General features: G+C 34.8%; 1 protein-coding gene across 2 annotated transcripts in view; it reads right to left on the reverse strand.

Annotated features, from left to right (window-relative positions):
• Positions 1–3,110: 3,110 nt before the first annotated feature.
• The window catches only part of LOC125659308 (Fanconi anemia group I protein-like), a 52,827-nt gene continuing 38,902 nt past the window's right edge, over positions 3,111–17,035 (reverse strand). For both annotated transcript variants that reach the window (XM_056148252.1, XM_056148251.1), the window contains exons 23-33: positions 16,741–16,904; positions 15,155–15,216; positions 14,876–15,044; positions 14,494–14,621; positions 12,632–12,788; positions 12,160–12,344; positions 11,171–11,287; positions 8,906–8,992; positions 8,303–8,398; positions 3,506–3,658; positions 3,111–3,384 (exon numbers count right to left, since the gene is read on the reverse strand). In XM_056148252.1, the coding sequence (XP_056004227.1) occupies positions 3,265–3,384; positions 3,506–3,658; positions 8,303–8,398; positions 8,906–8,992; positions 11,171–11,287; positions 12,160–12,344; positions 12,632–12,788; positions 14,494–14,621; positions 14,876–15,044; positions 15,155–15,216; positions 16,741–16,904 (1,438 nt within the window). In that variant the 3' untranslated portion in view covers positions 3,111–3,264. The remainder of the gene's footprint in view (positions 3,385–3,505; positions 3,659–8,302; positions 8,399–8,905; positions 8,993–11,170; positions 11,288–12,159; positions 12,345–12,631; positions 12,789–14,493; positions 14,622–14,875; positions 15,045–15,154; positions 15,217–16,740; positions 16,905–17,035) is intronic.

Here is a 17,035-nt window from a genome sequence, read left to right on the forward strand (position 1 = left end):
TCCACATGGAGTGCAAACAAGATGTGTTTGTTAAACACAAATGCCCCCGATAATGGCCAATTCCAAAGATGGCCAAGGTCACAAGGACAAATATCTTGGTACCAGTAGAAAGATCTTGTCACAACAAATGCTCATGTACAATATGAAAGCTCTAATATTTACCATTTAGAAGTTATGACCAATGTAAAAAAAAAATTAAAAGCAGGTCAAACGTCAAGGTCAAAAGGTTTAGTACCAACGGAAAGGTCTTGTCACAAGGAATACTCATGTGAAATATCAAAGCTCTACCACTTACTGTTCAAAAGTTATAAGCAAGGTTAAAATTTTCAAAAAGTAGATCAAAGTCCAAGGTCAAGGTCACTGGGTCAAAAATGTTGGTACCCACGGAAAGGTCTTGTCATAAGGAATACTCATGTGAAATATCGAAGCTCTATCACTTACTGTTCAAAAGTTATTAGCAAGGTTAAAGTTTTCAAAAAGTAGGTCAAACTCCAAGGTCAAAGATGTTGGTACCCACGGAAAGGTCTTGTCACAAGGAATACTCATATAAAATATCAAAGCTCTATCACTTATTGTTCAAAAGTTATTAGCAAGGTTAAAGTTTTCAAAAAGTAGGTCAAGCTCCAAAAGGTCAAGGAGTAAAAAATATTGGTACCCACGGAAAGGTCTTGTCACAAGGAATACTCATGTGAAATATCAAAGCTCTATCACTTACTATTCAAAAGTTATTAGCAAGGTTAAAGTTTCAGACAGAATGACAGACAGGACAAAAACAAAATGCCCCCCAATCTTCGGGGCATAAAAAGGTATATAATCAATAACAACAATGTTGAACACATTGAACGAAACACGACAGGAAGGTAATACATCATAAAAATATGGACAGTACTAACTGGGTAAATTTGGCAAGTCCCATCATAGTATATTTGTCTTTACAGTTCATTGATTCACAATAGCCAATAGTATTTCGACAGTTACCAAACTGTAGTAATCTGACATATGTACGGATTACCTCCCTTAGCTAAAACATAGTTGGTTTTTTAAACAATTACCATTTTAAGTCTTACTGACCTGATTTTAAGCTGTAATTTACATATATCCTACAGATTCTAGGAAACAAATGTACTCAAGTCCGATAGAGTTATGCCATATAATCTTCATTATAGGTCACAGTGAAGTTTGATGATTATAGAATCAAATAATTGTCCAGTTACGATAGGACAGGATTTTGCAACATCATCTTAATCAAAGGTCACAGTGATCTAATCTCCCACCATCTACCGGGATCAAGTGCATCAGCGGAAAACGTTCGATGATTCTAGTATTCAAGTCATGAGCTGGACATGGAACAGACTGATGGACACAATCGCCATACCATAATACGTCCCGTCTTAGATGAGCGTATAAAAATGAGTAGGCCAAAATTTGGAGAAGCCTGTCACGTTAAGAAAATCAGCACAGTTTATAGTTTGGCTTAACCACGACCATCTGGTTATAGGCATCCACTACGTCATGCATGAACAACCCCTCCAGTTTCTTTTTCAAATTTTACGCCTTGGAAAAAATAATCATGTTTTGTCAAATCAGTCAATCTATTTAAAATCAAATCTCTAAGCGTTACACTGTAAGTTAGAGAGGACCGGATTTTAATTAGATTGTCAAATTAGTGACCTGATCTTTGTCATGTAATTATAATCACGACTCATTCTCACATCACTTGTAATTTTGAGACAGTCTGAAGATCTTAATTAATCAAATATGTGCATTTTCATGGCTTGATTCCTATGGACATGTATTTGATAAAGGGTTTATTGCTCACCACTATGAGATGAAGATTCAAATAAAGTTCATAAATCGTTATTTCAGTGTCCTCTGACAAAGTGCATCATACAATTCTCATACCAGAGTGCTAGCACAGTATTCAAAATATCATCTTAACCATACTTTTTGATAAAATCTTAACATTAGGTGTATACATCAAGAGTTTGATGGTGTGAATACGATATAAAAAACAATACAACCAATGCAGTCACTTGTTCCCAGCTAATAAAATCAAGTTGGGGTGGGGGATCAACAACAGTCTATCTTGTTGATTTTTTTCCAAACTAAATTTTACAAGCTGGGAGCCATCCCCTGTGGAAGACCCATCTCCATCCAGTTTCTGCAAATACTTTCATTCCGTCCTTCCTTTGGCCAATGGAGTAGTGACCTTCTTCTTTCTATAACTTGTCATTTGCACATCAAACATCAGAAAGGATATCTTGTCAAACTGATATATCTGTATCTGTATTGAGTTCTGGAAAGTAGCTCACTACTGAGCAGTTTATCCAGGGATATATCTGTATCCGTATCCAGTTCTGGAAAGTAGCTCACTACTGAGCAAAGTTTATCCAGGGATATAAAGTTGAATGGGAAATCAATTGGGTTCATATGGGCAAGTTTAATATAGTACGCTACTAGTGACGCTCCTCATGAAAGTAATGAACTGGTACAAAAATACATCATCAATAAATTAGATTGTGTTTCCATATTCATGTTAAATAAGCTTGGTAAAATTTTCTTTTTTGGGAAAAATGAAAAGAACATAAATTACATGCCAGGCCTTGAATTTGTCAGATTTTTAATCTAAAATTCTGAATCAATTTATTCCAAATGGTTGATGTACATTTAAATGTGTGTATTTAATACTATTTATATTTCAAAAACAGTGTCAAATTACATGGCTCTGAATAGAATATTATTTATAGCATACATGTAATTTTTAAATTCACTATAAACCCGGTATATGCGACAGTAGAAAAAAAATCCTTATCATAATGTGAAGATTGTATGATTACTTCCTCATTGCCCTTTCTTCTTTATAAAATTGCCAATTCAAGATGTTAAATGCATAATCAGGAATACTTTATCAAAAATAACTGAGCAGAAGAGGGCACCTTTTTTATGACCCTTGAATATCAAGATTATAACCGAATCATTGAAATGGAAAATTTCCTTCCACTTCACATCACCATTTGCTAGAGTGCTGATCAAAAAGATTTTGTTTAAAGTCATATAGAGTGCCTTATTTGTATCCTGCAACATGTCTGATAGGGAAAAAAATAGCATAATTCATTTTCATATTATTTAATGTTACCGTACTAAGGTTTACAAATACATGGTGCATTCATGTAATATTTGGCACATACATATCTAAGTAATAAATCTTCACAAAGTCATTACAATAACAAATCAAACGAGACTTCAACTCTATGCAGTGCATTGCTACACCACGTCAGACCTGGCCTTTTTTCCCAGTTTAAATTTTTTTGTTGGCGGTGGATCCAATGGTTCTGGGGGGCGTTTGTTGGCGGGGACTGTATTTTCCCGCTCCTCTGACTCATCCTAAGCAAAAGATATACCGGATTTAAATCACTCAAGAGTAATACAACTGAAAAAGTTTCTTTCATTCATGGAAATGTGATGTGAGAGAGAGAGAGAGAGAGAGAGAGAGAGAGAGAGAGACCTCCTCATTGTCCTGGTCCTCTTCATTTCCATTGTTTTCTTCTTCCTCCTCCTCTGAAGAACCTGAATCGTTTTCCATCACAGCTTGTACTGTAGCCACATTGATACGGAAATCTCTGGATGTGCTCATCTTCATATGTTCCATCAGATTCACCTTTATTTGAAAGAAGAGACAATGTACTCTATTCTGAAGGAAATGTTGATATCAGTGAACACTGCGTTCCTTTATTCCCCTGCCTGCTTCAGAGGAATGTTACTCCTACATCAATTCACTAAATAATGATTATAAATATAGAAATGATTGTAATTTTTTTTTTAAATACAAGAAATGTTTTAAAAACTTTTATGCCCCACAGTGGCAATATTGTCTGTAATGATAGAGAAAAATATCTAGATGTCTACTAATTATTTTGATTTCTCAAGATATCGAGCAGCCATTTCCATTAAGGGAAACTGGTATCAAAGCAGACAATACTTCAATAGGGGTCATCTACTCCTTAAGGGAAACTGGTATCAAAGCAGACAATATTTCAATAGGGGTCATCTACTCCTTAAGGGAAACTGTTATCAAAGCAGACAATACTTCAATAGGGGTCATCTACTCCTTAAGGGAAACTGGTATCAAAGCAGTCAATACTTCAATAGGGGTCATCTACTCCTTAAGGGAAACTGGTATCAAAGCAGTCAATACTTCAATAGGGGTCATCTACTCCTTAAGGGAAACTGGTATAACAAGTGTGATGGGTGTCAGGCAAAGAGTTCTTAAGACATTGAGCAGTCAACACGTGGTCAACTGGCAAACAATTGCAAACTAATATGTCTCACTTCTTGAAAAGATGAGAGGGGGGTGGGGGGGATAAAAATTGTGTCATTAAAAAAACACAAGATACCCATGGCCACATTGCTCACCTGAGTCACCTTCGCCCATACTTAAAGATTTTTCCTATATATTCACATGTAAAACTTTGATCCCTATTGTGGCCCCAACCTACTCCCACGGGACCATGGTTTTAAAAAACTTGAAACTGCACTATGTCAGGAAGTTTTAATGTAATTGTAAACTTTTCTGGTACAGTGGCTCTTGGGAAGATTTTTAAAATTTTCGCATGTAAAAACTTTGACCCCTATTGTGGCCCCACCCTATCCCCAGGGACCATGGTTTTAACAAACTTGAGTCTGCACTATGTTGGGAAGCTTTCATGCAAATGTAAATCTTTCTGGCCCAGTGATTCAAAAGAAAACTTTTAATGATTTTTCCGTATACAGTTGTATGTAAAACTATGATCCCCAATAGTTGCTTCCCCTGGAGGCCATGATTTTAACAAACTTAAATCTGCAATATGTCAAGAAGCTTTCATGTAAATTTGTACTTTCCTGACCCAGTGGTCCTTGAGAAGATTTTCCCTATATATTTGCATGTAAAACTGTGATCCCCTATTGTGGCCCCACCCTTCCCCTGGGGGTCATGATTTTAACAAACTTGAATCTGCACGGTGTCAAGCAGTTTTCATATAAATTTCAGCTTTTTTGGTCCAGTGGTTCTTGAGGAGATTTTTAAATCAAACCACCTTATAATTTGAATATTTGTAATTATCTCCCCTTTAAAGGGGACATGGCCCTTTATTTGAACAAACTTGAAAGCCCTTCACCCAAGTATGATTTTTTCAAAGTTTGGTTAAAATTGGTCCAGTGGTTCTTGAGAAGAAAGTCCAAAATGTAAAAAGTTCACAGACATCAGAAAAGCTCACTTGAGCTTTCAGCTCAGGTGAGTTAACAACAACAATCTATTGAGTAATTATTACCGATGCATGCCTTTGATTTGAACAGATATTCATATCTAATACATGTAGAATTCAATAAATATATTCATACAGTCGTGATGTTCAATTTTTTAATTACACATTGACCTCAAAGTAAAAAAAAAATAAGCTGCAGATTTGTTAACAAGAGGCCCACAGGCCTTATCAGTCACCTGAGTACTAGTGAAAAAGTACCACTACCCCAAATGGCTATGAAATCTTGAAAAAAAAATTCCTGTTCTGAATATCTAAGCTAAATTACAATGTTCACCAACAGTATAAAACAAGATGTGTTCTTAAAACTTCAATGCCCTCATAAGTGCATACACTGATGAAAAGCTTTACATAATATAATAGATGTATTTAAAAGAAATTAAAACATTAAAAGATATGACTAATTTGGACCCATCCTAGAGACAAAACCCTGGGTTGTGAAATTCGCCATTTTTTGTACATCCTTTTTTGCTATTCCTAAGTATGCATTTAGATTTTATACAGTATCAGCATACTTACGCATAAATACGATATACTTAAATTTGGCCAAACTCTGTTTCAAAAACCCCTGCCCCTGGGATCATCAAATTTACAATTATGGTAAAAGACTACATGCTCTTTCTAAATATTTATTTAGTTTCAATTTAGTATCAATAGCACTAAAGAAGATGTTATTGAAGTGTTTTACACATAAACACTATATAGTAAGTCTGGCCCCTCCATGGGGTCAGAACCCCTACCCCGGGGATCATAAATTTACAATTTTGGTAGAAGCTTCCTTGCTCAACATTACTATATACTCACTTAACTGCTAAATGCCCAGGAGTAAAGAAAATTTCGAAAGAAATACATTAATTTTACAGTTTTAACCCCCAAATTAAGGCCCCTTAGGGTGGGGGGGGGGGGGGGGGGGGTGTGTGTGTCATGAAATTTACAATTCCCAGTCTCCTTCACCTTCAAATGTTACATACCAAATTTGGTAAAGATTGGCCCAATAGTTTCTGGGAAGAAGTTGTTAATGGATGACGACAGACGCAGACCAATAGCAATAGGTCACCTGAGTGACTCAGGTGACCTAATTATCTAACACTATGTATTGCAGATAGAAATTCACAATACAGTGTCTTGTTTGGCACGTGCTGATTACCTGATACATCAGCTCATAGATAAGTAAACACATATATAACTAAAAGGTGTAAACGAGACAAAGGTCATTACTCAAATAGACCATAGGGCTTACGTTTTCTTGACAATTGTCACCTTGCTAAAATTGTCTGAAACTGACCTTGAAAAAATTGCTATCTAGATTAATGAAACAATTTTCAATGCATTTTTACATTTTGTAGAAAAAACTGGCCATTTGGATCCATAATACCAATTTTCAGATTAACAATGCAAAATAACTTGTAAAATATTCAGTTCCCCAAAAATTGTCCACAAGATGATATGACTGGATAGTTGGCATTCAGATTATGGAGGCCCCACTGTAAATATGAACGTGTTGTTTTTTTTTCAAAATTGGATTTTGATAATTCAGAATATATTTCTTAGATTTCCTTAATGGATCCCTTCAGTAATTGCTATTATTAAAGAAAATTTGTAATTCATTATTGAAGGTACATATGTACATGTACTAATAATTAAATTGTTTTGATTCCAAACTAACATGAGTGATATATCTACATGTATAATGGCGATAGATACATAATAACTTGTTCAACATAAGCTATTTGATTTCATCCCAGATGAAAGGAATAGATCAAAATTTTCATGTTTATTCTTGACTAGTTTAACTCAGACATCTTCAGTTGGCCTTATTTTCATATTGTATACATTGCACACCTTCTTCACACGTGGTCAGAAAGAAAACAATGGTGTCAGTAAGTTCATTGACTGTAGATAGAGGGGTAAAGATATACCACACTAAATTCACTATGCTAAATCATATGTAATACACGAAAGAGTACTTAGATAATGCACAGATCCAAACATTGCTGGGAAAGTAACACATGGTATGCTAACAAGAGACAGCCATGTGGTCAGCAGTCAGCTCATTTTGGAAAGAAGGTGTATAAAAGACAGGCTGTCTTTTGAAAATTTTCATCTCTACAATCGTAGTTTTTTGTATGCATATTTGTAAGACTCTAAAGTGCGATCGTCGCTCCAAAGCGCAATGGTCACGCCAAAGTGTGATGGTTTCGCCAAAGTCCAATGGTGCGTAGTTCAGTAACGTTTGTGATGTCACGTCATTGTGATGTCATTCTTAACGTCTTTCAAAATAAAACCAAAGAAATGTAACATGGACGACAGCAACGGCAAGGTTTATTTACAGTGTTGAGGATAGTGAGAACGGCAAAGTACACTTGTTGTCGAACTATATCTACTTCGCCCAAACATTCTTTAATTCATGATCATTTATTACATGTGATGTACACATAATACATTTCTGGCGGTATGATATAATGCAAAACATTCTATTTGATTTCGCGTTGGAAAATTTTGTGTTTAATAACACAACAACTACATGGTAATATGTTCTTCATTTTTGTGCATGGATTTTGCACTGATATTTTGGTGAAACAACACACGGTTGGTTTAGTCTGTACCAAAACGCTGTGTCATTTACAAACTAATGGAATTCGGTGTGCCACACCATCGCACTTTGACGTGTCAGACCATCGCACTTTGGAGTCCTACATATTTAATAGAGTTTTGTGTTTCATTTTATTCATAAAACACCATCTTTATTAAAATCTAAAATTGGAGCAAATGTACCTTTATTTGAATCATTTCATCAAATGGCAAAATTCAGAAACAAGATTCTAAGACGTGACAAAAACTCTCCCAAGCAGTCAAAACTTGTATTCTCAATGGAGTTTTCCAATCTCAAACTACTAATTTCTGATGTTAATCATTGTTAAATATTGTAAGTGATACACTTCTATACAAAGTTGACATTTCAACATTTTGTAGAAAACCCCTCTACAGGAAACACCACAATGTACCTTAGATTTTTTGGTCAGCTGTATCAGGAACTTTTCCAATGTTTCAATGGAGAAGATGAGGTTTGGGATTGTTCTAGATTCCTTCATAAAACGCACCTGAAATGAAATTCAAAACATGTGCAACAAAGATAGGAACCTGATACAATACAGGACGGTATAAAACAAATCCTGGAAATTCAATTTGCATACATTTACTAAAATTTCAAATAATTCTACGTCGTATACATCTACAACGGATTTGTCTTCACCATCAGATGCAGCATTTAACACAGAAGTTTTATAATGCCAACCTTCCCAGCATTTAACACAGAAGTTTTATAATGCCAACCTTCCCAGCATTTAACACAGAAGTTTTATAATGCCAACCTTCCCAGCATTTAATTAACACAGAAGTTTTATAATGCCAACCTTCCCAGCATTTAACACAGAAGTTTTATAATGCCAACCTTCCCAGCATTTAACAAAGAAGTTTTATAATGCCAACCTTCCCAGTATTTAACACAGAAGTTTTATAATGCCAACCTTCCCAGCATTTAATTAACACAGAAGTTTTATAATGCCAACCTTCCCAGCATTTAACACAGAAGTTTTATAATGCCAAACCTTCCCAGCATTCAGAGCAGCGGCTTGCTTTTTTCTGTCCTTTTTCTTCTTATCCACTGTCTGCTGCATTTGCTCGCTCTCTGTTTGCTAATTAATACAAAGTAATTAAAATTGTTACAGTAAATATCGTAGACTGTTAATGATGTACACACAAAGACACCTGCCAAAAATCCCACACACAAAAAAAAACAACTACAGAGATTTCTGAATTGTTTGAGTTGATTCTTTGGTTTACATGTTAAAGGTTTTCAAAAACCCAGCCTGAAAATCTATGTGTATATCATGTTTCATTATGACTTCAAATTCTGTATTAAAAAACAACATAGTGTTGCATTTCATATCTGACAGTGGGATATATGTATATGAAATCAGATTGCATTAGTTCATAGCTAACACACTTACTATAACATTTACTTCCTCAATGCCACAAGATTTTATAATATTGGTAATAGATGTATTCTAATGTTGTTAATAGTTATACAGTAAAATAAAATATCAATCCAGTAACTCAGAATTCAGTTAGCATCACTTTTTTAATACATGCATGTTCTAACTTTTTCCATTCATGTAATATGTTCCATCTTAAAAGACATGAAAATAATCTACTCTCCTATGAATGAAAACTAATGCTGTGAAACGTAGGTCCCCTAGAAAGACATGAAATGGTGTAGAAGAGAAAGCACAGAAAATTCATACCGATATATTGAGCTAGAGTACCTAGATTACATGGGTACATGTAGCAACAACAGAATAAACTAATACATTGTTTACCATTACATGTTGATTAACATTTGAAGATTTCATTTGTTTTGATACAAATGATTTAGTTGTCTAGCTTTCAATTCATATGGTGCAAAAATCAGCTCTTTTAAGGGGCGAGAGATCAAAAGATAGATGTTGGATAAAAATCTAAATTCAAATTATTGTGGTGGTGGTGGTTAAAAACTCCCATAAGTTTTTGTCATCTGACATCGATTATGGTACACCTTTAAGGAAAAAGAAAAAAGACAAGCAACTGTTAAAAACCATATAATAATATTACATCTTTACATAATTATATCTTAATGAACATTTAATAGTTTTATTGTACACGTTCATTTGAGAATAAACAGTAGAAAAGGTATACAGAGTGTTATTTATACTTGTATGTTTTTTACTTGTTAATCGATTACTTTCAACATTCATCATATTTAGTTTAAAAGGGGGGGGGGGGGGGGGGGGGGGGGGAGGGGGGGGGGGGACTATGTGAATTAATTTTTTGTCAGACACTGAACTTTTGATCTCACCCCTACCTATTCCATCACATCACTAATATTACACCAATGATCTGAATATCTTTGTTAAAGTACAGCAAAATCCCAAATAGCCTGGGGCCTGTTTTACAAAACAACTTACTACAAAGTCGCAAGTCTTAAATAGTATTACACAGTTATTAGTTTAAATGAGGAAATTCAAACGTTTCTGAAACTTAATTTTCCACATTATTTCTTCACTACCCTACAATGGAGTGAATCATCTTCCAATAAACGAGAGAATTCCAATGTAAAGTTGGTCGTAAATCGCAAGTTCTTTAGTTAAATGCACCCCAGACGCATCTAAAATTCACACAACACTAGGAATTATCAGGAAAAAAATCATTATGTCTTGCAACAATATCACTGAACACACTACTACAGAATAGTACAATGAGACAGGAGAAGTGAATAATGATAAAAGAAGCAGAATTATATGATATGTAGCAATAAATGTTTACTGTTAGTCAATGATGAATTCCATAACAAACAAACAATGGCAGTTTTTTTTGTTTTTAGAATATAACAGTTCCATTTACTGCCTGACCTATCTAAAATTCAGTCTTCATGAAACCATTTCAAACTTGCTGGTTAGTAGGACCAGTGGACAGTCTGAATTTACTACCCCCCCCCCCCCCCCCCTTTCACGATTTCTATGATCATATTTAATAATTAAAGAGTTTTCTCTTTCTGTTTGCTGGTCTCTACTTAGAAATACAACCTACCTGTATATATGTGATCATGCCATAGCAATGCTGGGTCAGCTCTACTTAGAAATACAACCTACCTGTATATATGTGATCATGCCATAGCAATGCTGGGTCAGCTCTACTTAGAAATACAACCTACCTGTATATATGTGATCATGCCATAGCAATGCTGGGTCAGCTCTACTTAGAAATACACGCTACCTGTATATATGTGATCATGCAATAGCAATGCTGGGTCAGTTCTACTTAGAAATACAACCTACCTGTATATATGTGATCATGCCATAGCAATGCTGGGTCAGGTGAGTACCAATCAACTTTACAAGCTTTTCGAACCTTGAAGACAGATGGCCAGTACGTTGCTGATACAGATTCAAATACTGAAAACAAGAAATTTACAACCTCACATACAACACAAGAATACACCTATGGTTCATTGTATCAACAAATAAACAGCAACATCGTCACCTACATTCATCAAGTAATGAGTAATTAATTTCTGAACTCGATTCACAGTCCATGGAGTAGTAACGATCTCCAAACTGTAGGTGTTACTTCTATACAGTAACTGAGAGACTGGATACAGTTAAACTTCTCCTACTGTAGGTATTACTTATATACAGTAACTGAGAGACTGGATACAGTTAAACTTCTACTGTAGGTGTTACTTCTATACAGTAACTGAGAGACTGGATACAGTTAAACTTCTCCTACTGTAGGTGTTACTTCTATACAGTAACTGAGAGACTGGATACAGTTAAACTTCTCCTACTGTAGGTGTTACTTCTATATAGTAACTGAGAGACTGGATACAGTTAAACTTCGGGATCTCCAACACCAGTGTCTCGGATACCATGGATATGTCTAAGTGATTCGGAGTCCCAACCACTTATTCTTTACATATTTTACCCTTGGTATCTCGAATCCTCAGATACATCGAAGTTTTTTTCTTGGTCCCACTGAGTTTTGAGATAATGAGGTTTGACTGTATATAATTACATTTTAAAACCGTATTTATTCAATAAATTGATGGGCAGTAGGCTTAGCCTATATGAGCCCTAGTACAATATATTCACTGACATTGTAAATATTTGGTTATAACAAATCATAGGAATATGCCAAATGACTGCTGTATAAAATCACATCAATTGGTCTTGCCCCTACATGAAACTACAATACTTCGTTTTACTAGTATTTTTTGAACATCTTTAAAATATTTTGTTTTAAGTAATACAAACAAAAAACTACATACATATTTCACGAGAACAGTCAGTGTGCCATATAGTCTTGTGGCCTGCTTGACCATGTTCTCCATACAAGCACCGACCGGAATGGCTGACTGGACAAGTTCATGGAATGCAGTGACCAGTATACCCAGTCTTGTACAAATGCTCCTCTCGTGACCTTCCTTCTGGGTTAGGTCAATCTCTTCTTCATCTGTAGTAATAGGGACACATGAGTCACCATAGGCAATCAGATGAGGGTCATTTGCATATCTTGAAATGTGACTTTTGAATATTTCCTAACTTGCGTATTGTGTACTATTTGTACTATATGTGTAACTTTGTACATTTTATACTCTCCTTGCATTGGTCAAAAATAAAACATTCAATGAATTGACATTACATTGAACATTTTTATACCTCATCTGCAATTCATATACCAGTATTCTTAAAAATGAACTTCCATTCCTTAGAAATTTTAACAAATTCAGGACAACCAACCACTAGCCTGTCCAGCCTCTCCTCTCAGTCTGGCCACCACCCAGTCTGTATCGTCCAGTTCCCTTTCTGTCTGCTGTAGAACTAGGTTAAGCAGAATAGGAGCGGCAGTTCTCGGAGTCACAAGGGAAAAGTGGGTCTTATCCTCTACTTCAGTTTCCTATTAGTTAAGGTAAAACATTCAAAGAAAAGATACATGTACATCTCCCAGACTCAATGAATACTATAAACATCCATATCACAATGCAAAACTGCCTGAATCAATCATAAATCATCCTGCATCTGTCATCCATATTCTGGTGTGCTTCTAAATTTAATCCCTCATTGACTGAAGGTCTTGCTTTCCATAAAGAGTTTACCTGTAAGTTCAGATTAAACATTTTACAGTGTTGTCAGAGGAGACCCAGAAGTTGCAGAATTTCTCCGTTAATTAAGCCATAAGCTACATGGACTTTCAGTTATAGACATGATGAGTGTAAGGGACCCCCCCACTCTTACTTTTTTAGTTGTTAATATCATTGCTTACTTCAGATATGATAGACGACCCTGAATTGGCCCTATCAATTTTCATTTCACTCATGTGTTTGTGTTCCTGATGTTAAACAAAACTATGAAAGAAGAACAGTGCAAGTGAAATTGTTGATTTTTGAAGGAAAATGTGGCTATATATTTCAAATGTTTTGATTTAGAGAGGATAAATTGACTATTAAGACATACTTTACTTCATAATAAAGACACCAACATGAAATTTTCAATATCTTATGCTGGATTTTGATTATTTCAAATAGCCAAATAAGACCCTATCTCACGCTTAAATTCATCCACAAGTTATATTTACAGGACTTTCTATGCCCCTTTGCATAATAAATTCTACACAAACGAAAAATGTATCTGTAAATGGCTTGTGTCATGAATATTCATAATACCATTGCAAAACTGCACACGATGTGACATCATACATGCAAGTTGTTTTTGTCAAATTGTTGTTCATTCGACATGGAGATCAGTGACATTGACTTTTTAAGTTTCAAAATGATGCGGATGACATTACGTTATCTCAAATATAATAATGGATAATTAAAAAAAAAGCGTGGATGAGGGATTGGGCACAATAAGTACTTTGCAGACCTTAGCTACATGTGTAAAACATATGCTTTTTGCAGTTGAAAATCATTACATGCATTTATATTGATGTGTGTTATATGAACACATCAATTTTGATTAATCTATTTATATGTTGCATTTCTTATGTTTCCATCACTGAATGTTTTAAAATTGTTGCTTTACTATGTTCATAGTTTGGAAGTTGTAGTATGGTTCCGTGGAAGTTATAGTAAAGCTTAGCTCCACCCCCTAGAAATTATTGTACGTTGGAATTCTGTTATAAGTTTTCTGTCTGATTTAAGTATGGCTAAGATCAAAGGAGAAAGTACTGCACCATGACACAACTTACATGTATAGAAATATCCTGTGAATGAAATAAATAGCAGTTGAAATTAACCCCTTAGCAGAGGATGAAAGTTTAAATGTGTTTTTACACATTACAAGTTCAGTTGAACTTGGATATCTCAAAGTGATTCAGAAGTTCCAACCACTTCTTCTTTAAGTATTTTACGCTCGGTATTTTGAATCCTTGGATATCTTAGAGTTTTTTCTTGGTCCCATCAAGTTCAAGATAACGAGGCTGGGCTGTATTTCTGATGAATCCTTATCAGGTATATTAGAATGCTTATTGATAATCAATTTCAGATAGTAATGATATAGTAATTTTCAAATGGTAATTCATAAAACAGACAGACACTCGCAAGTGAATTAATGAAAATGAGGAAGTCAATTTCATTATGTTCAAAATACAGTAATCACACCTGATCAATATCTCCCAGCTGACTATGTATGTCCTGTGATAGATCCCTCAACAAGGGCGGACAACTCTTGACCTGCTGGGTGAAGGCCATCAACATGGAGAACAGAAGTTTACAGGTAGGAATATCATCTGAAGTTATAATTTAAAATAAGTTGACTGAAACTGTAAATTTGTTAACAATGATGTTGCAGTGAATTCCCTATATCCAAGTTTTCAGTAAAACAAGTTTTCATGTTTCATTGTGTATTTTAAAATATAAAGATAAGAATATGTTGGTTTTTATTTTGGAAAAATCTATTCTAAATATCAAATAAATGTCAATTCTTATGAAAACAGCATAAAATATTGGGTACACAATTGTAAACTGGTGAAAGCATTTTTACCAATACTCTGCTCTGAACAAAGTTTGTGAATCCAGTCCAGAACCATCTCAAACTGGCTTCCTGTGCCATACAGTTGCTTGCAGAGAATCTGGATTACTCCCAGCAAAAGTTGAACCTCCTTCATGTTCTTGTCTTCAGCATCTGATATCAAAATGTTCATGACAAGTCTCTGTAAAGACGCGAGCAAGATTAAAACAAAGGTTGAACATTACTAGCAGATACGACTGGTGAATTCCAAAAGTGACATACTGTGAAAAGGAAATCAAAATGAGAAGCTACCTGATACTTTTTAATGTGCCTGTAAATGTCTTCTTGTGGGTCCTCAGATTCATCAGATCTGACTACAACATGATTGTGTAAAAGTACAGCTAATAAGGATGAATGCTACACCAGGGGAATTTGATATGAATGAAAAGTGGGGGATATGGGCAATGATATTTTGAAATTGAAAACTTTCAAATTTTATACTTACTGTAAATTCCTAAATATATGCGAGGAATTTATTATCGCGTAATTTCGCGAGAAATATCAACCACGAAAAATTATTTCTCACTTTTAATTTTATATTGCTAAAATACATGCAAAAACACTTGATCAACAGAGCAATTGCGAATTTATTTTCTCGCGATTTGACGTCCAGGAGTCATTTCGCTATAATAAGTACTCGCGTAAAATAAGGAATCTACAGTAATTTAGTAAAAAATGCAGTTTCAGTAGAAAGCAATCTGAAAAACAATTTAAAACTCCTGCTTTACTCAAACCTGCGATCCACAGTTCAGCATTTGACGTGCTAACCTACTGAGCTACTCAGCTACACAATGCCATTTGAAATGAATATACAAATATTGCTGATATCTATATTTTCTATGACAATGTAGAGTACCTCCTTAAGCATTTTACATACATTGACAAACAAGTCTTTTACAACCCACACTTCATCTACAATATCTCTCACCGGCTCAGACACTAATGCAAGGGGGTCAATGTTGTGAGAAGAAATAGGAAAATTGTGTGTCCGGTGGGTGACCCTGTCACACACGACCTTCGCTTTAAGAGGATCAAACCAAGGTCATATGAGCAGGAAGTGAGTTAGATAACTATTGCATTACTCAGATACCAGTAAAAATACATTGACAATATTCAATTAATCCTTGTAAGATATCAAACAATGATAAAAGCTTGCCATTTCCACTATTGGGGTTTATCCAATATAAATATAGCTGCTTATTTCATGCTTTTTTTTATGTTAATAGAAATATATCAGGTTTGATGTATGAAATTATTATTTTCTTTTATACGTGTATGTATTCTAGAATATTCCTTTTCATTTCATCATTCAAACAGAGCAGACACTAAACAGTTTTTACATGTACATTCTCCAATGTATTATTAAATGGCCATGAAAAGCACGCCAAACATATCAGAGGTTTATTCTTCACAAGAGGAGAATTATCTTTATAATAATTATCAAACTGTGCTTTAGATTCAAATTACATAAACACACAATACTTTGCACCATCACAAATTAAGAGAAGTTTTCAAATAAAAGCAGATCCCTACCCTTCTCAATAAATTCAATATCAACAAACACATACCGTACATATGCGACAAACAATAAATATCAAGGATAGGTGCCAAAGTTACAACATGCACAATTTCAACATCTCACTACCTTGTGACCTTGGAGATATTACCTCTATACAAGATAAGGATATTACTACATGTATTCACAGTCGTGAGATATAACATACTTAAGTCAGTCCAGGCTGGGAAAGTGAGACTACTAGTGGCAGACAATCATACCAAATCATTTACACCTTCGTCCTCCTGTACATAACAAAACATTTTTTCTTTAATACACATACCCATTTCACAGAGGCAGTGGCAGAACTGGTCAGAATATCGCTGAGATATGATGGTCATGATTCCCATCAGCCCCTCCAGACACGGTCCACTGATGTATTTAGACTTGTCTCTCTTTCCATCCTCTTCCATTCGCTGATTTTCTGTGTAATATGTGATGAATATTCTGAAAAGAACGTCTAACTTGTCATTACCTGATTATTAATTTTTAGATCACATTATATATTTTCATTGTTTACAATGAATTTGTGCATGTATGCTGTGAATCTTTTTATGCTTTACATGCAACCTATAATC

The sequence above is a fragment of the Ostrea edulis genome, chromosome 9 (assembly GCF_947568905.1).
Source record: "Ostrea edulis chromosome 9, xbOstEdul1.1, whole genome shotgun sequence".
In the NCBI taxonomy this organism is placed as follows: domain Eukaryota; kingdom Metazoa; phylum Mollusca; class Bivalvia; order Ostreida; family Ostreidae; genus Ostrea; species Ostrea edulis.